Source organism: Falco cherrug, chromosome 3, assembly GCF_023634085.1.
Source record: "Falco cherrug isolate bFalChe1 chromosome 3, bFalChe1.pri, whole genome shotgun sequence".
Taxonomy (NCBI): Eukaryota; Metazoa; Chordata; class Aves; order Falconiformes; family Falconidae; genus Falco; species Falco cherrug.
Window position 1 is genome coordinate 73,341,028 of NC_073699.1, and position 26,935 is coordinate 73,367,962.

A 26,935-nucleotide genomic window follows, 5' to 3' on the forward strand; every position below is an offset into this window, starting at 1 on the left:
AATTTCCTTAAATAATGCATTTAATAACATTTTCAGAAAATCTTCCATTCCAGCCTGCAATCCATGAAATATATTGCTATGGCAAGGTACTGTAGTAATATTGGATCCACCCAGCAACAAGAAGCCAATTCCAAACAAAAATGTGAATAAAATTCATTTCTCTCATCTTTCTGTTGCTAAATACCTCTGGAGTTAACACCCCTCACTACAGCTTCAAACCCTACCTCTTCAAATATAGCACTCTGTTCAAAACATTTGGGTCTTTGAATATCTTGTGGTTTAGATGATACCAAAGCATGCACTCCTAAAGGATGCCTGTGCTTGGAAACTGCTCATAAGATATTAGGGCAACACCTTTTTCTGTTTCTTCTCTTTTTAAAACCCCATGGAACGCTGACTTCCTCTTCACAACATTTCATCAGCCTCCTGTTGATGACTCCTCTCTCTTGGATCCCTGCCTCTCCTGCTTACTGTGGGCAGATGAGATGTCACAGAGCACTCAAGAGTCAGTGGTCATGGGCAGGAGAAAGGAGCTTGGAGCAGTAAGGATGTGAGCCCAGATAACGCCTATGTTAACAGCAAGCAAGACAATCCCTGCAGTGGTAAAGAGGGCAAGAGCCACAGACAGAGGAAACAGACAGCAGGACTAAATACTTTGACTATGGTAGACATAGAAGATTTGGAGAATCACCAGAAAAACTAGCTATGAAGAGCCTCAGAGAACAGTGCTTCATTCCTTTTTTTACTGCAGAGTCCTTCTGTATGTTTAAAATATTTAATATGCCTCTGTGTCAAACAAGAAAATGCTTTTAGTGGTATGGTGTCAGCTGGTATCTGAAATAGATAGATGGCACCTGAACGTGAAAAACATTTTTATTTTAAAAGATTGTCTGTGCAAAATAAATAAATAAATAAATTACCTTTAAGTGTGATGCAAAACCAGAATGTTTAATCTTTCAGTGGAACTACTCAAATCAGACAAGTGGTCTGACCACCTTTTACTTACTTTGAAAGAAACCTTGGTTTACTTCTCCTGACACTGTATGAGTTGTCCAGCAGTTCACCATTCTCAGAGCAGTTTGTCAGGCTGCCACACTTTAGCCTAATTGCAAATGATCCAGAACTTCAATTATTTTTTTTTTTAGTTCCTTGCCTTCAGAAGGAAAACAGGTCCCTGCATTGCATTGTTTTATCAGTGCTTTACTGTGAAAGCTAAGAAAATTGCAAGATGTGTCTGAGAATGACAGCAGAATGGAGGCATTACTGGTGATATTTCTTTAGAGGCTGACTGCACAAGTCACAAATCAAAATCATGTAATTTGCTCCAAGAACAATAGTATTCACCAGAGATCTGGGTTCACTGAAACACAGCACACCAGCATAAAAACCTGAAGTGAAGTTGCCCTAAATGAAGTGTAAAATGCACTATTTTTTCCAGAATGTGATTATTCTGATAGATCTCCATTTTCATTTTACAATGCAAAAAGAGGCATTTTATGAAACCTTCACAATAAACATTACAAAATATATATCTGTGTAGAATATCACACAAGCAAAATATCCACGAGGAGACTATAAGCAGGGAGGTGCAGAACAGGAGAAAGTGATTTTGTGAAGAATTTTGCAAGGGGTTTTGATGCTATTAGAAATAGAAAATCACAAACATTGTATTTCTCTATCAAAGAGAATTCTGGAAATAATCCATTTTGTGTTGACTGAGATGATTAACCTTCATAAAAAGAGTAATTTAAATTTTTACTTTTTTTTATTTTGAATTTTCATGTGTGATCTAGTTCAAAACTCTCTACCACCTCAACTGAAATTAATTTTGAAAGGCAAATGTAAGTGCATGTAATTTCAAAAGTTATGTCAAGACTGTCTAAACTATCCTTCCTTTGGCTTTTGAAATTAAGGCTTGGTGATAGCAATGCAATTTTGTGATAGCAATTGTGATTTTGAAAGAAATTGTGCTCTGCATGAATAGTTCTCCTCACAATTTTCTCCTTATACAAGAGTTAAAAGAGTTAAAAGCGAGACCAGAGCGCAGGATATGTTTCCCCAGCATCACAAAATACAATCTATGAAGAAGCTGTGAATGGGGAGGCATACCCACGCCATAGTCATGCCCTTCATCAGCTCCGGTGAGTGGTGGCCTGGGTGCCCACGGGAGTGGCATGGAGGAGCTTCCCGCTCTTCACTCCTGGCCACAGTGCTGCCACCACCCCAGCTCCCAGCACATGGTATGGCTTTGCTGACCTGGTTTCCAGGTTTTCTGGCTAGACACGAGAGACCAAAGAAGGAGGTTTTGTAACAGACAAAGATGAAGAGGGGGTGGTGGGAAGTGAGTTCTCTCGACCATATGCTGCAATCCCACTGAAAGACAGAGGTGATGGAAAAGGCATTGTTACTACATCTTTTTACAGTAAAATTCCCACAGACACCTAGGGTAGGCTCTAGCTGACGCAACACAGATCTCCACGTAGGAGACATCTACATCCATACTAACCAGCCGAGGCTCCCTTTGTACTTCACAGAGAAAACTAAGCTTTCTCTAGGAAACAAGTCTTTTTATCTTAAAATAGTCACCTAAAATAGGTCAGATTAATTTCTCCACATAGAAGTGCCTACTTCTTGACAGTACAGGAAACCCCGCCACACTAGCTGAAGGGAGATATCCCCAGCTCATACCTCCAAACCCAGGTCAGATGAAGCCCTGTCTCAGCACAGCCCTTTTGCCCTGGACATGGCTGGAAGCACCCCTGGCTTCACAGCACCAGACCCCTCTCCTGAGTTGTCAGCCCTCACTGGATTCACCAACTGACTCCTCTGCTCCAGACTCCTTATGGCTCAGAAGCAGCAACAGGAAAACAAAAAATGCCAAGCACAAGTCATTTTTCTCACATCAGATGTCTGCCTATACACCATCCATATGTATAAGGCATATTATACCAAGCAACTTCAAAGGCCTGAAATAAATGGAGACACTGAGGAGATAGAGTAAAAAGATAGAATTACATCAATGAATAAAGAGTGAGTCCTTTGGGGCCAAAACATAAGAACTACATTTCTTTTTGCTATATGAGAATTAGCTCAAATAACATTTAGAAAGGGTTAACATAAGGCAACTGTTGTGTAGCCTTTGTACATCTCTGAACCTCTGCTGCACTGAAAAGTCAAACAGAATAAAACTGAAACTGGGTACCTTTTGTGGCAGTTCACAAGAATAGCTTATAAGGAATTTACCCAGGCTCATCTACTTATTCCTTTTCTTAAATACATGATTTAGAAAACAAAGAGCTATTGCCAGGAATCATAATAAAGACTTCCTGGAGGAAAAAAATATAGATAACAGAACACCTTTTCTTCTTGTTTTCAGTTAGACAGTTCTAATAATAGGGGTAGTGATATGGCAGTTTAAGAAAGCTAAAATTAGCATTTGACAAGTATTTTATGGTTCACGATGTTCATGCCTACGATACTGTATTGAGAAACTGTATTCTCTAAGAGGCAAAATAAAATACCTTGCTCATGTGAATGTTAGATGTCAAGAACCGACTTACTAAACACATGGCCTTGTAATAACTTCCTGGGACACCAATTTACACAAGTTTCCAAAATGTCAAGTCTTTACCAAATGTGAATGACATGACACTTTTGTTTCCTATGCCTGTCCTGGCAGGTGGTCTCATAGAGCATCTCAGAAAACATGAATGTACAAGGATTTACAGATCATACGTAATGATCTGCATATGCAGTTGCACACAAGAAAACCAATAGCTATTTTTTCTTGTTTATGAAATAATACTCTAATAAATGATGTTGTATGTTAATGCCATTGCAAAATGTCTATTTTTTTACTTGCTTTTTAACAGAAATTCCTATACATGTACAATCCAAAAAACCTCAGTTTACTGCATCTTGAGCTTGAAGCAGAATTTTTTTTCCTGTTTAGGTAGGATAAGAAAACAAGCACACCTTGAAATTTTCACTGTAGAAATAATTTGCTTATCAATGTCACTTTCACTGACTGTTCCACTGCTGTTTTGTGGTTGGGTTTTTTTTATTCATCACATAAAGGGTATGCCTTAAATAAGCCAACACACAGCTATCATGTTACTGTGTCATTCCATTAGAAATGAACCAGTTTATTCCCAAAGAAAAGACAACAACCAGCCTTTAAGTCAGACTGGGACATGTTGTATCATCCCTGTCAGAGATGATACACATTAGGATAGACTCAGCCAGGTGTCAACAAGCAATCTGAGTGCAAATCAACACTACTCAGAAAATCCCAGTGGTAGTTAGGTCTATTTGTATGCCTAAGCCAAGTCCCAGTTACAGCACATGAACATTTCCTGTTAACATCATCACTAATCAAAGCACTGGCTTTACAGTCCTTGTATTGGCTACTTACTCACAGAAAACTAGGTAATAATAGAAGAATAACTTTGAAGGACAAAATTATTGTTCTTTATCCACCAGTATAACTATTTTTAGATTTGCCTAAGTCTGTAAGAATCCATCAACCTGGTCACCCTGAGGATGGCACGAAAGGCGAGCCTCTATATGTCAGTCATATGGTGAAAGACAGAAATAAAGTGATACACAGACAGATCAATTATACCTGGCTGCCTACCCCCATGGGTAAAAACCTCAAGGGCATAATTTTCACCACTACACCAAAAAGCTGCTCCGTGGTTGGTTTCACAAATCTGCAGAAGTAGTTCTTCTGCTTTCCCACACGCTTTGTCCAACACTTCAAGGATTAGGGCTCTCTACAAAACCCAAGTTCAGCGCTGCTTCAGCTGGAGGGGGGAAACACATCACACCCCTCTCCAAGATACGGCTGCTTGGGGTGGATTAAAGCGAGAGGCATACCAGTCCTGTTAACACTGTCCTTCTGGTATAAATAAATAAACATTACAGACATAGATGTACTCTTTGAGGGATAAGCAGCCAACTACCAAACTGGAAGATCATTTTCACTCACTAGCTCTTCATTCTCAGTGAATGTTTAAGCATCTTTTTATGTGAAAGTGCTACATTATGACTGTTCAAGGGATTCCCACTTCCAAGGAATTGACAACACAGTAATTAGGAAACGCACATGAAATCATAGGAGACCTGAAAGAAATCAGTCAAAGAAAGCATTCAGTTCTCAGCTCAGTGCCAAAGCCACCAAGTTATAAAGTACACTGCTGAAGAAAGCTTTCCCAAAGGCTCCTGCTGAAACAGCTTCATTTAATACAAAGAACTCAGACAGTTGTTGCAAGAGTGCTTCCTATGCCTCATAGTTACCATTTGCATTCTGGAGTAGTGACAGCTTAATTAGTTGAAATAAAACAGTACCAAAGCAAAAGACTGAGAACCATCCCCAAAACACCCTCTGTGCAGTAGGGCAGTGCTCTCTCATGGGAGGCAGAGGATGTGGATTCAGAATCCAGGGGCACAGGACAGAGTACAGCCCTGCTCCCCTGTGCTCATGAATGAAGCTACAACACTGTTGAAGCCCTGTGTAAGACCACATATTGGGTGAAGTGATCTCTTTCCATTCTTACTTCAGCAAAAGCAACACAAACATTTTTGGATGTAACTCTTCCTAGTTAACTATGCCAAAAAGTCAGTTATATGTCCCACTCCTGAAAGATCTCACATCCAAAAAGCCAAGTATCTGTATTTTCTACTTAAAAGAAAATTAATTGAAAGGTTGTATAAGGTCACATACGACACATCTGGGCTCACAACGTTAACAAACTGAGGCACATCAATATTGTCCCTGACAAACTATTAAATTCAAGGACCTCTGTAGCTTGTCTATAATCAGTATTTAAAACTCAAGAATGTGTGCTTTACTCTCAGAACCAGGAAGAAAAATCAGAAATCTTAATACCCCGCATTTTGTTAATCCCTGACAACCCACCATGACATGTCTTTTCCAGGGGTTGTTTCAAAAAGAGAATTATGGATTACTTCGGTATTTCAATTCAAATTGTAGAGGTCAGTGCAACAGAGCTGACATTCTGTAGTTCAAATCTATTGAACATTTATGTGAGGAAAAATATTTTGGAGCTGCTCCTAGAACTAGAAACTATGCAAACACAACTAACGAACAACCACCTACACACCCCCAGCCCAAATGAAACAGGATTAAAAGCACTGAATCTGAGAAAATACCAGTAGGTTTTAATTGCTGATCACTTAAACTCACATCTACACTTTTCAGTTATTTAAGCTGGACATCTTATCCTTTTTACATGAGAAATTAAGACATATGCATTTCTCAGGACTGCATATAATTACATTTCCAGTTGGAAATTATAAACAAATAAATAAAATAGTAAATTGTATTAAAAATAATTTACAAGCAAGAATGTTCTCAATGAGTATATGCAGTTGATAGATTTGTGTTACATTATTAACCATGGAAGATCTCCTCAAGTAACTTTATCGCATATGGAATGATGTTTGTTATATGTAAAGCACTTAAAAAATTATACATAAGTGCTTATGAACCAAATGCACAATTAAAATTACATTAGAATTTCTCCCTTGGATAATTTTCTAGAGCATCAAAAGAAGACATATAATACCTTCTTCCCATTACATAATGCAGTGCAACTGTTATTGGTGTAATAATGTCAAATTTTAATAACTTAATCATTACAGTATAGTCCATGTTTAAAGGTTTATAGATAAGCAAATATATTGAGATGCACTACTTTGCAACTTCAAAATATTAAGCAGTTTACTACTATATATGGAGCCTGTATGCACATATGCCTGTAAATGCATATGAGGAGTCTGAGAGCATCTGCTCCACAACACGCCTCCAATGCTGGAGACATAAGTTCAAACCAGTGAAAATCTCTTTAAGAACAGGTTTACAGTTCCAGATCACCCAGATATGTGAGTCCCTCCTCTTAATTTTGTCACTGTTATTTTGGCCAGCCTAAAAGACAGGCCTTAGAAATTAATTGTCTTGATTTAATTTCTGCAGAGAAGATAAAGAGCTATCTGAGTCCTACAAGAAAAAGTAAAACCCACAGCTTTTCTCAAATTTGAAAGTATTATGACGAAAGATACTAATACTCTTTATATCTAGCTACTGAGAACCCCCACCTCTTGAATCAGCTCTTAATTTTTCCCCAAACCAGCAAGCAAGGCTTTATAAAAACAAACACCCTGCCGTGATGGCGCAGCACCGACCTCTCTCCTACTCATGCAGAAGGCGGCAATCTATAGAGCTGTCACCAGAGAAAGCAGGAAGAGCAAGACACAGAACAGAATGCAGAAGAACAGAGCAACTCAGCAAGCCATGGATCTGGGGAACGCTTTCTGGGTACCTCAGAAACCCAGAGAGCCATAGGTGTTTGCCATCCCTCCTAATTCCCACGCTCTTTATTCCTACTTCTAGAACCAGCAGGGCATGATTCCACTGCAAGATCACTGTCACAGTCAGGCACCCACCTGAGAGCCCAAACTCTTCCAGAAAGCCATGTTCACAGTATTTTGGCAGAGCCACCAGGGAAGGATTCAGTCACAAGCTTCCAAAACTGTGCTCACAAAGGAGGCCCAAACGTTAACACAGCTCTACACCTACATCCATTTACCTGCGTGTCGTGGAATGATACTTGGAGTTCATAGTTCTTCAACATCCACGAATGCTTGTATAAATGTTTCAAGGCTAAATGGATGGCGGGCAACACGCCTGCTGTTAGGTTTGTCCGATCAATCAGGCAGCTGGTGGGTGAAAGCCCGAGAAGGGGGAGGCGGGTGCGATCCAGTTCCTCAGAGCACCTGATTATTAGTAACACAAACAGCGCCAGTATGTCTAGTTTCCAGTTCCAGAAAACCATCTTTGTTGGTGCATATCTCTTTCTTCCTTCCTTTCCCCTGCAGCCCACATCCCTGAAGAGCAGGCCTTAGATCCCCTGGTTGCCCGACATTTTGCAGCTTTCCTTGCTTCAGTCAGCTGTGTCCCTCTAAGAAAGGAGCTAATTGTTATTAAAGGATAAAGACCTCTCTACGGCTGGCTTTCCAATTTGGACAGTAATCCAGCTCACAGCAGTGCTGTGAATCAATACTTCACAAGAATAATCTCTAGACAAATTGCTCTGCCAAGTCTAATTTTAAACATGTGTCATTTTAAACATTTCTATAGCAGAAATATTCATCCATAGGTGAAAAATTGATAAACAAACTAGTATGACTCCTTTGAAAATAGATATTCTAGGGACTGATTGAAGTGATTGCATACTGAACTCATATTTGCAGCAACCTGTACACTGTCGGGTCAGAAGACTGCTTTAGTCTGTTTTATCTTGAACAGATCACATTTTCAACTGGCTTCATACAGACCAAACAGGGAACATGCAGTCTTGAGCTTTGATATTTCATGCACTTCTAGTGCAAAAGCTGCATCAGCTGTAAGCTGTATATCCTCTGCCTGACTCTGCTTTTCTCAGAAGCCCTGAAAAGCAATGGTAGTTGTGAGCATATACAGAATCCAAGCCTGTTCCTCCCATGTACAAGCGTTTGACAGGCATTTCACATATTGTTGTAGCTAGCTAAGTAATTTCATCACACTATTTGCAGTTTTTCAAGTAATATGCCAGGCTACAGAATGGAACAGGTGCTGCGCATGCAGAAATGCAGAGAAAATAGTAATGCGGGAGATGCAGGAAAATCAAAACTGACCAGGGTGAGAAGGGAACATAAACAGGACCATCACACCAGAGAAGAGCCTGAACCTCTGTCCCCTGGCACTAGCAGTTTACTTCACCCCTCAGGCAAGCACCGTCCTCCCTGCTCCTCCCTTCACAGCAGCAATGTCACTCTTCTGGTGTAAGCAGACACCTGGGTGATCCCTTCCCTCCATTCAAGCAGCCGGCTCTCCCCATGCACAGAAAGCCCCCTACACCTACTGGAATGCTATCAAAGGCAAGGGAGGGAAACACAAGAGCCAAGCCCAGGGACAGGGAGATGAGGAACATCTAGCCTGGGAGATGCCTGTTCAAGAAGAAAAAAGCTCCAACTTTCAGCACAGTGTCATTACACATGCAGCTGAATAGCAAATTGTTTTGCCATCTTGTGGAAATTCAAAAGATTTCAAAAGAAACACCCTGTACCAAGCTGGGATGGAAACCCAAAACCTCAAAGGTTTTCATGACTCAATAACCTGAAAGGAAAACAAATGGAAGGGCTCACAGGCAGAAGTTTAATTTGGTATAAATCAAATTTGAAATTACATGTTCAGAGCTTGGCAATTTATTTTGTGAATAGTTGACATTTCAAAACAAAGTATTAGTTTGCTGCAGAAAGTAAAGGTGTTTTTTTAATTTTAATTTTCAAAATACAGTTTCCAGGTCAATACATTATTCTGAAACTGACATGAACTAAAAAGCTTCTACAGAAAATCTCCAAATAAAGTCTAATTATAAACATTCTAATTTATAATTACAATCTGTATATTGCATAACATGAGGGCATGGGAGTAAATAGATAAATAAAAGTAAAAGAGCAAAATAATATTGAGTAAAGAAGCAATAAATGTCTGCCTTGGGCCCAGCAAATAGCCCCAAGCAGGAGATACGCTCAATTTATTACTAACTGTCCACAGTGCCTCGTCTGCCAACTCACTTGCAACTGGGTGGGCAAGAAGAGAGCCCAATCAATTATTATTCCCCTCCATGCATTCTTGGACACAAATACAAGGGGAAATAGAAATACCTGATGCATAACCTTGCTTTTCTTCATCACCATTGTCTATAGTCAGAAAGCAGCAAGGCTGTATGGAGCCCTTCATGGCGGGCAGGAGGTACTGTTTTTCGTCCTGTACAAGGCTATGACCAAATCAAACGCAGCAGGGTCAAAATTTGTTATGGAACTCCCTATACTGATAAATTTAGCACATCAGCTAGGCACAATGCTAGTAGGAAGCACATTCCGGTAGCACAGTCCGGCATAGCAACAATTTAACACAATGACTTAATAGGTATTTTCTGATGCTTAGTCTTATGATTCTATAATGTGATTACTGAAAACATATTTTTAAACATCTTTTAAACTCAGGATGAAATTCTTCCCTGAGCAGAGGGCCAGTGTAGGCCAAGATGTTGCTTAAATCCCATTTAATACCTTTCTTAGAGGCTTAAACAGGATTTTGTTGATGAACAGTCCTTGAACCAGCCTTCTTTACCAGCATTATTTCAGCATTGACTACACTAAAGGAGAGGAGAGGGGGCAAGTGGGAGGTACTCACATTGCCAAACTTCAGCAGCTAAGGTGCTCTGCACTGCTCTTCTTCTTATGCCCAAATCTTTTCATCAACTAAGTGGGAACATGGGGCTCCACGAGTCATAGCTTTGGCTCACATTTAGGTAACAAAAAAATGTGGTTTGAATATCCAGTATCCTCTTTTGTGTTCAGAAACCAAATATGCCACCACACCTCATTCAACCCGCATTGCCCAACCCAATGGCTTTAAATCCATGAGAGACCAATGGTGTATCAGAGGCTATGAAATAATTTTCAGCATCATATGGATGGACATACATTTTAAGGACATATATTGCAGGGAGCACCACCTCATTCTGTAGATATATGACTGACTTCAACCTAGATCAATATTTTTTTCTCCTTGTGCTACTTTTGGGTCTCCTCATCATTGCTGCATTTAACCCATGCCTGGCAAAGGAACAAGCACGATCATGTACTCGTGCAGCCTCGTGTTACTTGCTTCCTTAAAATCTGCTATCTGACAGAAACATTCACCTATGTAACCAGATGACTGTTTCTTACATCGTATCTTTATGGCTAATTGATCCTGTAACACCTGTGTCAAAACATGCCCATTTGTTTTCATTTTGATGAAAAAACCAGCCATGTTTGCCATGCATGTGACTGATCATACAGATACAATTTTCAGGTTTAAAATAACATCTCCTGAGGCTTAATGCCGACAAAAGCAGATTGGTATGCCCATCACACTTTTGAAGACAGTGTCTTTCAACTCAGTTTACTCAACAGCCTCAGAATTTACTACCACAACATAAAAATTGTGAAATCTTGATCTGATAAATCAACTCACTGCATCTTATACGTATTTCTCAGACGTGAAGCTAAATTCCCACAATTATTTGAAATAGTACTAATTTTGAAATTTGACTTCAGTGTCAGAAAATGAAGACCATTTCATTTTAAACCCTGCCTTCAGCACTATTTTGGGAGTCTTTACCAAAGATAAATAATTGTTCTTCAGCACAGTAAGGATCACTATAGCTTTTGCAAGAGCTAGCTGAAAGCCTTAGGACAGAACTGGTGACCAGATGACTCACTGTTGGCATCTCCTTTGTGAGATCTGCACAAACTGAGTAATTTTCAGAGAGGGAAACTGTAGGAGGAAATTGTGCTCCCTCATAGATGCACTGTCTCTGAGAACTTAAAAAAGCAAAATACCCACCAAACACCTGGCATAAACCTATTGCCTATAGCCAATACTTTTCAAAGGCAAAAGGAGAAATCTTTCCTGTGTTGTCCTCCTTACCACATTATCCTCTGCCTTTATAGCATTTTAAATTGAGTTCTCAATCCCATGATCAGTATTTCTGAACCATAAATCACTTAAAGAGTTATTAGTTCATGTAAAAGGTTGACTATAGACTGTATTAACTGTGTTAAAGGCTGACTATATATTTAAGCCGTATGTCACCTCAGACATCCCACACAAAACTTCCTCCGCCTTGAGTAACACCCATTAACATTTATAGGATGTTCTAACCCCAGCCTCAAACGTTAGTTTTTTTCAAAGTAGGTTATCATTCATTCTTCTTGTCCCACGTGTCTCTGCTCTTGCTGCTTAATCACTCAGTGTAATTAGAGTACAGAGCATTCACACATCCTAAGAAACCTTAGTAATATATTGGAAAACATTGTGATTTATTTTGGATGGCAACTCCTGTTCTTATATCAAGACCAAGCCTCTCCCTATGCCAAGAGCAGCTTCAATATCGAGGCACTATTATCTCCTCTAATATATCCCAGCTTTTTAAGTAGCTGGCTATTCAGCTAAAATTATTTATCTCCCAGAGCACCACCCAAATGACCAGGCTACTAATACTTCCAACTGCCCTGCCAAGCAAGACTGACCAGATTGACTTGTAGGTAGCAAGATTCATCTGGAGAAGGCAAATGAAAATTCATTTTTGCCACAAATTCTAGTGTCTCACTCCTCATATGTAGCCTGAAAATCTCATCTCTGCTTCTTTTCCCTCTTCCTCAGCATTGCAGCACAAAGATCAAATTCATTTCCTCCACTCTGAACAGAAGGCTTGAAGAAAAGAGATAAAATTACTAGTATATACAGCATTGGTGAGATTATTTCTGAAGCAACAGATCAAATTCTAGTGGCAGCACTTTGAGAATGAAGATGACAAGCTGTAAAAGATTCAGAAGAAAGCAGAAAGCCACAGGAATGCATTTCCCCTCCACCTTCGGGGCCGGGGGGAGGGGGGGGGGGGGGAGCGGGGCAGGGAAGCTTGGTCTATCTACTTTAACGTTCACAGGCCGCTTAATCTGTAACATGCTCTACAATGGATGAAAAATGATTTCTAATAATACCAAACTTTTTAACTCCTTGGTCAACAAAAACACATTCTAACTTCCAGCAAATTATCCCCTTTAAAAGAAATAACCTTTAATAGATCAGTTAAAAAGAGCTGTTTGCTGCTCTAACTCCACCAAGGGCTTCTGCTGACATTGAGATAACACCTCCTGGTACCCACGACTGACATAATTGTGGCAACTGTATAGACCTGCCTTGAGTAACAAGGCCCGAGGGACATATGTCACTTCTTTTGTTTATATCATACAAGCTGTCATTTTTGCCAAGATCAAACATACCATTTCCATATATATGTTAATTACAAAAAAACCTTATTTTTTAAATAGCTGTTGTTTTAAAAAATACCTGCACCTTGCATATTTCTCAGCAACAAGATCTTTGAGATGCAATAATCCAATTCTAAAGGATATTTAATTCTGATAATGCTGAAACCAATCCTGAAAGGATCTGCATCCCAAAGGCTGAACAAAATCAGCATTTTATTCCACCAGGCAATTTGAAACTTTAAAGCAAGCAACTATGAATGCCTTTGTTCTTAATTAAAAGTGGCAATTCTAGGTCTCCTCCTCATAGAAGCACGTTGCATTTTCATAGGTGGGCTGGCTTGCTAAAGTGCTGAGCATTCAGCAATTCCCACTGCTGTTGACAGAAAATGCAAATCACTTGGTGCTTTTGCAAAGCAAATCTTTGGTTCAGGGACCTAACTTGAAACATTTTTTTTAATAAAAAAAAAAAAAAGGCAGCTGATACCATTAGCATTCTTCACAGCAGGAAATCAGGAGCAGAGGGGAGCTTGGCTAAATTTAAAGATCTGGAATGCAAAGCTTTTTGTATCACTTTCTGCATAGTAGTATCTATTGCTATTTAACTTATTTTACTACATTGCATAATGTCTTCCTGCCACTAGCACATCCCTCCAGATTAGATTATCACCAACAACATGGAATTGGTCCCGCTTATAATTTTTAGAATGGGAGAAAATGGAAGGGAAGAAAGAGGAAGTTGGCTCTCTATCTCAGTCAGCCTCCTGTAAATTATTAATACTTGGAGCTCTCCAAATTCACAGGTGAGAAGGGAAAGCAAAACCCAAAGTGCTTTTACAGAACCTTGAAATTATATAAAAGACCCCAAAGAAATGCAGAGTTCATTATTTTTATATTCTATGTGTACACTAAAATATCTCTGTATGATGCTATTAAGAAACACAAGGGTGTGTAGTCTGATAATCAAAATGCTTGAAAAATGTTATATTAGATTTTGTTAATCTGTCAAAAACTGTCACTTTATACAGACTAAAATTTGTAAAGAAAGATGTGTTCCTTGCTAGAAAAACATTAAATTCCCTGTGAAACCAGGGGCAGTAAACAGTGGAAAGGAAGTTAATTAGCATCCCAAAAGGGGCCTCTTAATACTTCTCCCTGGAGATTTTGGAAGTAAAATGGTTACTTAGACACCTATTGTGTGTATGAGTCTTCACATAATTCTGTAGTTCAGTGAAGCTGCAGCAGAAGCAGAGGCCTATCGTAGGTAAATGGTAAATTAAAATACATAACTACTTTAAGGAAATTAAAAGATTGAGCAAATACATTCTTTTAAATATATATGGTAGTAATTCTTTAATTTTTTAAAAAACATATATTCTGGAAATAACTTAATCCGGCAGGCAGGATGAGTTCCTCTAATGGGGACTGTGGTAAAATGGTCACACTATGGTAGAAAATGTAAGGGGTGTAGAGAAGAAAATGAGGTTCAGCCAAGAACTTAAAAAACATTCTGCAGAACCAGCTACTCTGTGAAGGAGCACATGAATCCAGCAGATCCAGCTTGCCAAGAAGCAAACTAACAAGGTTGCCATGTATGGTCTGTGACCATCTGAAGAAGGGAAGAAGACTTCCGATTCCAGCAGGATCCAGTCCATCAGAGCCCTTCATACAAGGCTGGTTGCCCTGAATAGGCATAAAAAAATCAAAAAGCCTCAGTCATCCTGCACAGCCGTCTTGCCGGGCTCCGCAGAGAGGAAGGGACTGCAGGGAGAGCAGTGTGTGCAAAACCTGGGAGCTGAGCACTCACAGCTTCAGTGGTTACAGGGTCAGCAGAGTTTAAGCTGGGAATAGCAATGGACTTTTAAAGGGATTTCAAGCAAATCACTGAGAAAAGTTTTCCAGGGAGGAGAATTTGGGGGGATCCTCAACACAAGATCAGAGGGCTTTCTAAAGTACATATCCTAGTTCACAGTGCAGCAAGTGAAGTCCCCAGGTGAAATATATGGCCTATATTGTAAGAGCTGGATAATCCTAATGGTCCTCTGATCTTAGAACTCATTAATTATTTAAAAGAAATACCATGGCCCTAGTAGGAAACCTACGTTTTCTAATCCTATCCCTCAAACTCATGATGTTCACTTTAAAGCAATTAGTCCATTACCTGGGCCTTCATCTCTCAGGAGCCTCAGTAACAACAATTTGGACAGCCCTTCTGAATTAGCCCTTCTATTCCTCGTTCTTTGTGACTATTATTTTCAGAGAGAAGGTGGATATTTGCCTTTAAGTTGTTAGCTTTCATTTTCACATTTGAGAACACTTATTTGGAAAATACTATGGATAAAATAGAACTAAAGGCCGTTGATAATGAAAAACTAATGGCACAGAAATTGGACCTCAATCACTGACTTGGCAATGAGATTACATGGTTGTTCCATCACAAGGAAAAAAAGAAAACCTAAAAAAAAAAATATGTTTGCCAGTCAGTATGTCCTGTTTCCACTCAGCAGGCAGCATCAAGCAGCCCCCAAATCCAGCAGATCTTACCCACAGCAAAATCCTCTGCAAATAGAGAAATCCCTGTCTAGCAAAGAAAACAGCCCTCAAAGTGTCAGTGGCATGGCAAGGGGAGACACAACATGACTGAAAATATATTCCAGCTATTCTTAAGGGTACTACCTTCCTTAAGTCAGAGCAACGCTGTGGCTGAACCAGTTTGCTTCAGGAGTCAAGCTACCGGTCCATCAATGCTGGAGCCAGGGACCACAAAAGTCTGCAAATCTCATTTCTAGCTCAGACAGACCCACAAATACGGGAACAGTGCATCTGGCTCCTGAAAAGCTTCAGGCTCTGTCACTGATTTAGTTTCAGGATTCCTAGTACAAAAATAAATGAGAAAAAAAAATGTCATGTATGTGCATTGTACCCTCTCAGCTTGGGATCCCACAGTCTGAAATAGAGCTCCTGGGATATATGGGGCTGCTGGGTATCAATGCACATCTAAAGGACCTGTGCTGACTGGCCTTAATGTATGTCTCTGCTAGCCCTAGCTGCTCCAAAGGTTATTTAAGCCAAAATGGATTGCAAAGGGTTTTCCTCTGCTAACTTCCATCACCTGACTCCCTGAGCCAGACCTCCATATGCAATGGTTCAACTCTTCCTAAGGTAAAATATTTCCTTTCCTGTGATAGCAATGGCCTCCACTTGAGTTTCATGAAAGAGTTGTTTAGCTCACAGCTTCTGCAGTTTGCTCAAATGCATTGTTCTTCCACCATATGCCATGAAAACATCCATAAAGCAATGAAACTGAAAAGCAGAAAACAAAGCTTGAGACACACGTGCGTCATCATGCTCGGATCATTAATGTGAGATGGTGTTTTGTAGCCCTGATATGCGATGCTATTTATGTTGCCATCCCAAATATTTATGTGTACTTAATTAAAACAATATAAATATTACATTGACAACTTTCTGTGTGAATTACATCATTAAATCTCTCTTTTCTAGCTCCCTCCTCACCCTTTTCCTATCGCAAATATTTTCTTCACAGCTATCACCAGGATATTACACCCCATCTTTTCTACAAACTTGAGTAATTCGCTCTGGTTGATAACCATATCAGAGGATAGGGCCTTCCCCCTCTTTCTTCAAATGTAAATGGAAACTCCTTCCTGGGTTTATTCAAAAAATATTTTTTCCCTGCTGACAGAGCATGTTTGGCATTTGAATCAAAAGATTCCATAACAGTGTGTTATGCATAACATTGCAGTATGCATAGGATAAGTTATACATGAAATTGCAAGACATATGCCAGAAAATGATACATTGGCTTTAATCTCTTCGCAGAGGTATTTAGAGGATATACATTCTGCAGGTCTGGGATCCGCATCCAGAGGAGTGGGTGCAGTGAATACATGATTTCTCTCCTCTCCCCACCCACATCTTAGCATCAGCGGAGAAGCCAGCATAGAATTAACATATACACTTAACTTTCAGATTATTCCCTCCAAGTTTACAAAACTCTAAAGAAAAAAGAGCTTATGCCACAAATGGAGCCATATTATGTATTATGCGAAAGTCAAAGGGGACAGTGACTATTTAAAGAAAAATGTCCCTCCCAAGCAGAACGTTGCCAGCAGAGTAGACAGTAATCATCATCCATGCACGTAGTGTATTGCATTTTAATGCTACACCCTTTGAATACATCAGACAGTACAAGTACTTGGTAATATTTAAAGGTAAGAAATTACCCAACTACTTCAACATATGCCTGACAAACTCATCTGACGATACAAGAACAAATGTCTGCCAGTTCAGTCTGCTGTAACCTGTACCCTCTCTCAGACCCTGACATCTCCTGTGTATTTAGCTGACTGTTACTCTTCAGACGACCACACCACCACTGTATCTGTCCCTTTTTGAGCACTACTTTAAAAATTAAAGTAAGGTTCCAGATAATTTACTACTCAAAGTACTCACAAGCCTGTCAGGCCTCACTCCCAGAGTCCTGACCTGGCTTCGGGACACCATACTTCCCCGCGCAAATCCAGCTGTTGTCAGAGTGACTTGAACCTGTGCGCCCTAAGGCAAAGGCCCTAACCAACACATTGTGCACACTTCTTTTAGGGGAGCATGGGAGGGGTGCCCTTGCTCAATTCTGTTAGGGCAGAGTTTGTCAGATGGAAACTGGGAGTCCTTTGTTCCTCTCAGAGGACCATCAGGTTCTACTGAACACTGAGCTTCACGCTCCTGGACAGACACCTTATTTTGCACCACTGGCACAAACCCACTCTCCTGTTTCCAGAATATGTTCCCCATCCTTAGTATAAGCAAATATGACTTACTTCCACTTGCATGAAGAAGATATGAGTCAACTTCATTGACACAATTCATGACTGGTCTTTTTGAAAAAGGCATCTTTATTTGGAGGCTTAGAGTCTTTTTAAACTTACAATAGCTGGTAGGTGTGACCCAGACTGGTGCACAGCCTGTACAACTTTCTTAAACTTTGAGGGAGGAGGTTTTTACTGAAAATACACACAATTTTTTAGTAAAATAGAAAATAATAAGAAGGGCTACTGGTACCTAGGCTGTAACTTCTTGTCAGATAAATTAGCAAAGGTACTTGCTACTTAATTACAGAGTAGGAGAAGGCAAATAGATATTAACTGTCAGTAAGGTCACATTTTCCTTCAGATATTGTGGAGTCCTGTGCATTTTCCAGAGCTCATCCTTCTATGCCAACCTGCTATTTAAAGGTATTAGAGAGTATTATCACATAAAGATGAGATTATATCAGGATTACCACAATTTATTTGTAGTAGTTAAGAGAACATGAAATAATCTCATCCCAATGGTATGAATATTCTTCTCTCTTTGTGATAATATACCCCACTTTTACTTCTGGAAAATATTTTTTTCAGCTTGTCAAGACTCACTTTGATCTTCAGAAAAAAATGACAGAATTCTAACTTGCACACACAGCTTTCTTGACTACACGTGTTTAGATTCAAAACAAATTCGGCTTGTCGGTGCAGCACTTCCAGCACTGCTCCTACAAGAAATCAGAAAATATATTCCATATTTGAGAGATGTCCAGATGCAGAAGGGCAGATATCCAACTTCCATTAAAGCACTTGTCTTCTGACACTGTGCCTCTTCCTCTAGTTTCTGTATGGTCAGGTTTTGCCTGATGCAAATTAAATGCTGTTGAAATTGATAATATTGTCTACTAGCATGATTAATTCCTGTACTTTAGGGTTATGCTGCTTTTTTTCTTGTAACGGATGTGTGTCAGGGTGCTTAAGCACATATCATCTTTCCTGATTTACATGAAGTTGTGAACTACATCATGTGTGTGTGTAAAGCTTTCTCTTTAATTATTTCACAAAACATTTTTCTGCATTTTCAACGAACTAAAGTTACAGTCACAAGGATGGGAAAAAGAAGAAATATTATATCATGGTTATTGATCCAAAGCCATAAACTATCAAGCACCCTTAACTTCTAGGAGCTGGTCCAAGGGCTATTGGAATCAGTGCATTACTGCCATTAATTTCAGTGGGTTTGGGATGAGACTCTTTACAGATGATCACTTTATAAATCCTCTAGTTTCTGAAATAACGTAATTACAAAATTTTGCCTAAGAGTCTCATCTAGAGTTTGCTCCCGCTTTCACTGAAATGAACAGCACAAAGTCACTAACTTAAGACCTGAGTTGTGCAAATGCCTACAGCTGGCTGAGCTTTGTTTTACTGACTGAGCCTACACTAGACTGCCCAAATAGATAAAGATATGCCTATGGGGTGGCAAAACAGAGTTCACCGAACTGGATCAGGATCACACTCCAAATACATTTAAGCATCAAAAATACTCAAGAAAGAAGCCTCTGCATTTTTATGCACTTGCTATAACCTATGGTCATATTTTGTAATGAAGGTGTAATTCACACAATCACAACTGCTTAAGACGTAGACTAAGGATTGTACTTAAGTGCTTAATTCAGTTTAATGCATTGAAAAACACTAGAGCTGCTGCTCATGGGCTCAAAGGTTAGCAAGATCAAGTGCCAACAAACAACAAACTTAGAAGGTATGCTGCAGTTCTTCAGATGGTTGGTCAGAAATTAAGTCATTATAATGCTTCGTTATACAAACCAGAAATATCAAGCAAACTAAAATATTCTGTACGACTACCTGAATGCATAATAAAAAAAAATCCAGGGGTTTTTATTGTCATTATTATTTTTGAGAGCTTTTTGTTAAAGCATTATGCAAAACTGCAATAGAAACATCAGATTGCGACAACGGGAGATTTTGGAAAATCACGAGAGAGAGTATATGAGTTTCTGAATCACTGCCATATATTTCCTAAGCATTATAAATATACTACAATTATTTCTCAAGCTATTAAAAAATCCCATGCGTTCAATGCTCTACATTCTCTTTTTCAAGAGCTGACAATGTCACAAGCACCACCTGGGAAGCCCTGAGAGGCACAACTACTCCCTGGTCTGCGATTACACAATGATAAGGATCCAGGCCCTTCAGGCATGTCTATTTATTGGTGGCCTCAGAAAATAGGCTGAGGACCAAGTGGGCATGGTGAGCCACCTACCCTTCTGCTTACCGTAAGTGCACTGAAGGAGTAAGGAAATGTCTGAACCAAGTGAAAAAGTTTGCACTGCCATCATGTATTCGATGGCTATTCCAGCCATTAGTCTGTGCCGTCCTGGTGCAGTCAATCTAGCGTTCTTCATGAACACTAAGTTATTTACTTGTCACTACTAAGCATGCAATAATGATCCAACCATTCTCCCAATACATACATTTGCCTGACTTAGCATTCCATAACCATCCATTTATTAATTGCTTAAAAGCATTCAAAGCTACACAGTAAGCTGGCAACATGACCGATTCTTTATGTCCCTAGAGTACAAAACAGTAAAAATGCATTTTTTAAGAAACTGATACTCTTTCCAGAGTAAAGAAGGGTTCGTTCCGTTCCCCCCCTCCCTCCCCCGGCCCTGAATATTTTAATGCTAAGTACCTAGGTCAGTACCTGAAATCTGTATGAAGACCTTTGAAATATTTTGACTGCAATGAAGTGCAGCACCTTATTGATTATGATATTACTGTATGAAGAAGGAAGATCTTGCCCAGGCTTCCCTCCTTCCTATGCATGTGTTATTTTTGTAACAATTCCATCCAAGGGGAGGATTTAAACAGCATAATGTAATGAAAGCAGGATTAGGAGAACTGTGATTTTTTTTCTAACACGTACCTCACTTTATGAAACAGGTAATGCCATTCAGAAAATCCCCCATAATTCTTTTCATTACGATTGCAGAGTTCCCTGAGATTCATCTTTTTTAAGGAAACAAACAGCTACTCTAGGGTCATCTCGCTAGTATCGCCTTTCAATATCTCAGCGTTGTTCACACAACAGGACGGCAGCATGTTCTGTCCTAAATGACGTCTTCAGCAATATTGCCCTCCGTGGATTTCTGCTCAGAGGTATCTGAAAATACGCTATGACAAATTTCTGTCAATAAAGAGCAGCCGCCCTAGAAGGAGAGCCTTTTGTAGGAATCTGGGGGCAGAGACACTATCAGGAGGCAGTACAGCCCGTCATTGCTGCTCTCAGCTTGCTCTCCTCGGACGCTGGGAATCGAAGGGCAGAAGGCAGGGGCTTCCTTAAATTACAGCGGGGAAGATTTTCAGCCGCCGTTTGCTTTACCGGGGGTTGTCTTGGAAATGAGCGCCCGGCACCAGCATTACACAAGGAACGACTGCCATCTTCAGGCAACCCTCGGTATTGAGCCAGCGCGTCCCCGCCGCAAACGCCCGCTTACTGAAGTTGTGGCCGAAACCCAATGCAGTTGCGGGTGGCTGGTGGTGGGAACCAAGTTGAAGCCCCCGCCTCGCTCCCTGCCTCGCTCCCTGCCGTGTACAGGAAAGACGCCTGCCCGCACAGCACGGCGCGGGGCTCCTCTCCCAGCGCAGCCCGCCCGCCGGCGCCGGTCCGGAGCGGGGCACCCCGCGGGCACCCCCGCCCCCCCCCCGCCGGGCGCCCCGCGGGAAGGGGCTGCGGGTGTGACTGCGGGGAGCAGCGCCTCCGCGGCCCGCCGCGCCCCCCCGGGCGGGCGCCCAGCCGCTCCCGCCGCGCCAGCCAGAGGAGGGGAGGGAGACCCGGCGAAACCCTGCGAGAGCCTCCCTGCCGCCTCCTCCTCCTCCAGCTGCGGCCGCGGCCGCTGCCCTTCGCGCCCCGGCGCTGCGTGGGATAAACCGGGCTGGCAGCGTGTGCCCGCTGGCGGGGAGGGGGAGTCCAGCGGCCGGCGTGCATCTGTTGCTGAGCGGGTAGCGCCTGGGAGAGGGATGCGGCCGCAGTTCTGCCGGGCGAGGGAGCGCCAGCGAGAGCAGCCCGCCTCCCGCCGCTGTACGTGCGTGCCAAGGGCAGCGGACCCCCGGCACCCCCCGGCACCCGGGCACCCGCCCGGGCCCACCCCCGCGCTGCAAGCGGCCCCGGCCGCGCCGGGCAGAGGCGCCCTCGGGAGCGGCAGGGCGAGCCCCGGCGGCCGGGGCAGCCGCTCCGGATACGCAGGGCCAGCAGGATACGGCCCGCCAGCTCCGCGTCCTCTCCCTCCCGCCGCCGGTCCCTCCGCACCTGCCGGCCGCTTGCGGGGCCGGGCGGGTCGGGCGGGCTCCGAGGCGCCGCGTACGGCCCCGCCGGCAGCCGCAGCTCCGGCCCGGGCGTCCGCGCTGCCCTTGCGCCCCGGCACCCGCAGCGCCCCGGGACTGGGCGGCGGCGCCTCCCCCTGCGCCCGGCGGCGCGGGGCCCGCGGCGGTCCCTACCTCCGTGTCGTACAGCCGCAGGTCCAGGAAATAGGGGTTGAGGAGGGACTCGTTGCGGATCTGATCCATGGCCAGCTGCACGGCGGGCAGCACCCCCCGGCCGATCTTGCTCTTCTGGTCCTCCTCGGACTGGCTGAGCGGCATCAAGCCCATGATGGAGATCGGCGTGGTGGCGTTGGGGGGCAGCCCGGCCGCCCCCCGGGAGCTGCCCCGCGGCCAGCCCCAGCCCGGCGGCGCCCAGCCCAGGCACAGGAGCAGCAGTAGCATGGCAGGGTTGGAGGTGGCAGCGGCCGGTCTCCGCGGAGAGGGATGCATGCTGCTGGATGGGGGGGGGGGGGGGTGGGGGGGGTGGAGGAGGAGGAGGAGAAGGAGGAGGAGGACTGAGGGTGGGGGGACGGACAGAGTGGCGGAAGGGAGCCGAGCCCCTCTCAGTCCGGGCGCATCCCCCGGCGGCAGAAGCCAAGGCGGGAGGAAAGGAGCCGCCGCTCTCTGCTTCCCCGGGAGCCTCGGGGTCTCCTCGCTGTCGTCGTCCCCCCCCTTCCCTCCCCTGGCAATAATCCTTCTGGCAATGGCGCCTACTCCTTCCCAGGTCTGTCAGCTGCAACCACCAGGAGCAATAAATAAATAAATACCCACCACCACCACGCACACAGAGTCGCGGTCCCCACCACCCTCCTCCTCTCTCCCCGGCGGCAGAGCAAGGCAGGGGGACCTGCCTCTGCCTCCCCGGCTGCTCTCCCCCCTCTCCGCTCAGGGAGGGACAGCACCTCTGAGGGGCGGAGGGGTGGCCCGAGCAGCCCTCATGGAACACCTCCCTCCTTCCCCCCTCCTCCTCCTCCTCCTCCAAAAGGAGGAGAGAAAAAAAAAAAAAAAAAAGAAAAAAAAAAAAAGGATGCTCCAGCAGAAAATGCCGAAGAGCAAAAGAAGCCACCACCACCCCCTAAGAGCTGGGGAGGCGGAGGAGGGGAGTGGTGCCGAGCCGGGGCGGGGGTGCTAGTGCCGCATTCCCCGGGATCCGGGGCAGCGCAGCGGGCGCGGGCGCCCCGCGGGTCGGGCAGAGCCGCCGCGGGCGGGAGGTGCCGCCCACGCCCGCCCTTCGGGCCGGGCAGAGCCGCCGAGCGGGATGCGCAGCGCGGGGCCGGGGGCAGAGCAAAGTGTGCGGCGGGGCCGGGCCGGGCCGGGCCGGGCCGGGCCGCGCTCCCCTCACGGCACCGGCATCCAGCGCCCGCGGGCCGGGCACCCTCCGCGGGCGGGGCTCGCAACGCGAGCGCGAGGGCCGCGTGGGCGCGGGGAGGTGGCTTGCGCGGCCGCTGCCCACCCGCAGGCACGGGGAGGCCGGCGGGTGCCGCGCGCCCCGGCCCGCGCTCTCCCCGCGCGGAGGCGCACCCGCCCCACGCGCGCCTCGTCGCGCGCGCACACGCGCGCACACTGCCGCGCGCGCTCGCCTGTGCAGGCACGCGGGCGGGTCCCGCGCACACGCCCCGTCGCGGCCCACCCGCGCCCCCGCGCGCTGACACGCCGCCACCCCGGCCGGGCACCGCCAGCCCCGCGCGCACAGGCACACGCACACGCGCTCGCACACGCACTCACACGCACACGCGCGGCCCGCGCCGTGGCCGCGCTGCGGCACGCAGGGGCCGGGCGCTCTGCGGGAGCAGCGCTCGGGGCGGTCGCGGCGGCTCTCCCCGCAGAACTCGGCGGGGCTGCCGGGGGCGCCGAGCCCTCCCCACGCCTGTTCGCCCCCGCGGGCACCGCCGCGCCTCAGGGGGTGCCGGGCGCACCCCACACACCTGCCGAGGCTCCCGCCTGGCTCCCAGCGTGCCCCCGCGCCGGCAAGCACGTGCACACTGCCCACCCGCGGCCGTGGCTTGCGAAGTCCCCGAGCAGCCACCGCTCGCCTGCAGCCGGCTGGGCAGCCCCAGGAGGCGAGGGAAGAGGGTCGCTGTGCCTTGCGAGGCAGGTGGATCCCACTCAGGAGGCGCTACTGGCAAGTGCAAAACTTTCCTTAACCCTGCCTTAGGCACCTCGCTTCTTACACACACTCGTAATTCTCCTGAAGTTGCTCACAGCAAACCTTTGCAAGATCAGCGTAATACATCTAATCCGTATCACACACGCGACGGTGGCATCTGTGCGATAACTTGGAAAGAATCACTGTGGACTAAAGAATTCTAAGAGCATCGTGACCTTGGGCTAAATGGCCTCCACCCATGATCTCCTAACACTCACTGCTTTACGGCCTTTCCCTTGGAATGACATCCAGCAGTGCTGACTTGAAGACATCAGTAATGAAAAGTCCACGGCATCTCTTGATAAATCCGTTTGATCGCTAATTAGTTTGCTGAGAGGTGTAGCTCATACTCGGTAACCATTTGTCTTATTCCAGCCTCCAGCCGCAGGTTTTCATGCCTGTATCAGCTTAAGGGGACATTGTACCAGTGATCTCCCACGTGCACGGGCTAAGATCAATCACTGGGGTTTTGCTTTTGTAAAATAACCAGAGCGACTTTTCCTCACCTCAGAAATCATTCCTGGAGGCATTGCCAGGGCACCTCTCCTTTTTCCACTCTGTGCGTGAACTGGCCTTTCTGATTCTGCCACCCGTCAGTCCTGGGCCACCAGCAGCGACCTCGGCACCTCCCTCGGCACCAGCCGCTTCCAAGGGCCGAGCAGGTCAGGAGAGCTAATCCCAACCAGCCAGTCTGTTGTCCTTGTGGGGCTGCCTCTTTGTGGAATAATCTACACCATGGTTTGAATCCATACTGCCTACAAGCATGACCTATCCTTCTTTGCTCCTGCGCACCTGATCTGGCATTAGGATAAATCAAACTCCGCTTTATTTGCACAAGTGGCCTGTCCAGCAGTTTCTTTGTCACCTGCAAATGTATCAGTAACTTATTTTCCTCCAGAAAATTGATTATCGTGACACCAGGAACAGACCTCCCTAGGATGCCAACAGGAATAGGTGCCTTATTGATTATGCATAATGTTATTTTTAATCAGAATTTCCTACGCTAAATGATGTTTCACCATTCTCAACTTGATCTGCCATAGATAACCAGTTTGTTTGTCAAAGTCTGTCTCACAGAAAATCATTCTTCACTGCTTGTATCCCGTATCACTCTAGGATTTTCTCCAGTACTTGGCTACCAGGACTGCAGCTACCTGGATCACTGTGGTTGTCATTTTAAAATATTGGCAGTATATTGACACATGCACTCACACTCTCTCTGGAATGCCATCAGTTTTCTAAGCTGCTTTTTTTTTTTTTTTTTTTTTAAGCAACTTCCCAGTTTTTGAGAACTTGGTCTTTCTGAAAGAAAGCTTGAGTTCGAGTTACGTGGTACAACAGAGTTAATACCTTGAATATTACTGGCAACTGCTTGACATCCTTCTTTGTTATTGATGCAGCAGCAAATGTCCCTTTGTTATTTTAAGAATCGAATGCATCTCTTTGCTTCTTTCCAAACACGGGTCAAAAAGAGTTATTGCACAGCTTTGTTCGGCGTACAGCTGGGGGCTTGCCCAGGCATGGGGAAAGGGCCCAGCCGCCAGCAGTGCCAGCACGGCGCTCCGGGGAAGCCAGGTCAGCCAAACACACCTGGGAAGTGCTATCTCATGGAGCTGATGCTTACCCTGGAGCACAAACCAGTTCCAAAAGCAGGCCCGGGAAACCAAGATTTACCTTCCTCATTCTGGGGGCACTTGGCAGCAGATCCTTTCTATACATCATTCTGTGCGTTATTCTGTCCGTAACAGGAGCCCTGGGGCGACAGTTCATCCACATGCACATTTCAGGTTTGAAGGTGATCACCTTTGGTCAAATGAATCCCAGCTCCTGTGTCTGAACTGCAGAAGTCTGGGATATCATTTAAACTAAGCAAAGCTACACTTCAAATTAACAGCATTTAATAATGTGGTACTTGTGACCTTCATCTTTTTGTTACTGCATTCCCTGTCAGTAGAACAGGGATGCTCTATCTTAACGGTCATACCGTGAAGATAGAGCAATAAATATTTGGCAAGCACTAAGACACTGTAACATTCCAGTTACATAAGAAAAAGCTAAGAAAATAACCTTTTATTTTTCAGGCTAGATATTACTATGGGGAAGTAAATAAGGCCATATATTGAACAATGAGGATTAGGCAAAGTAAGCCTCTCAAAATCCTTCCTGTATACTCAGTGAGGCATGAAAAAGACAGTTTCCACGTATTTTGTAAAAAAAAAAAACAGGAACATGAGGCAAGAAAATCATGTAATTAAAGACAATAGTGTAATAGATGCACTGAGGCTAAATTTAGATTTAACAAAGAACTTTATTCCTGACACTTTAAAATATTTAATTTGCAATCCTATCAAAAACTTTCATGTTGTACACGTATACATGTATTTTGCAAACCCTGCTTCTTTCCAATTCTCGGCACTGAGAAATCGCTTCTTTCATAGGTACTATCTTATGTTTATGCATAACAGATGCCCAGGTAGCAGCTCATTTTAAATAAAAGGAAGCCTAAAGGATGATTGCACCAAACTGCTTATTAAAGATTGTGTCAGACACAGCCACCTGCCCAGCTGCCTTTTTTTTTTTTTTCTTAGAAATTCCCAGAATGTTTTGCTCCCATAAATTGGTAAAGTGCATCCCCTAGGATGAAATCCCTTGAAGTAGCACATATCCTGTATCTGTTATGCAAAAAGGC

General features: G+C 44.1%; 1 protein-coding gene across 2 annotated transcripts in view; it reads right to left on the reverse strand.

The window, feature by feature from the left end:
- GABBR2 (gamma-aminobutyric acid type B receptor subunit 2) overlaps positions 1-23,025 on the reverse strand; it is a 487,779-nt gene extending 464,754 nt beyond the window's left edge. The window contains exon 1 of one of the 2 annotated variants that reach the window (XM_055706084.1): positions 22,236-23,025. In XM_055706084.1, coding sequence (XP_055562059.1) covers positions 22,236-22,550 — 315 coding nt within the window. In that variant the 5' untranslated portion in view covers positions 22,551-23,025. Of the gene's footprint in view, positions 1-7,610; positions 7,956-22,235 lie in introns of those variants that run through there. The other variant, XM_055706085.1, reaches the window with a different exon arrangement.
- Between the last annotated feature and the right edge of the window lie 3,910 nt (positions 23,026-26,935).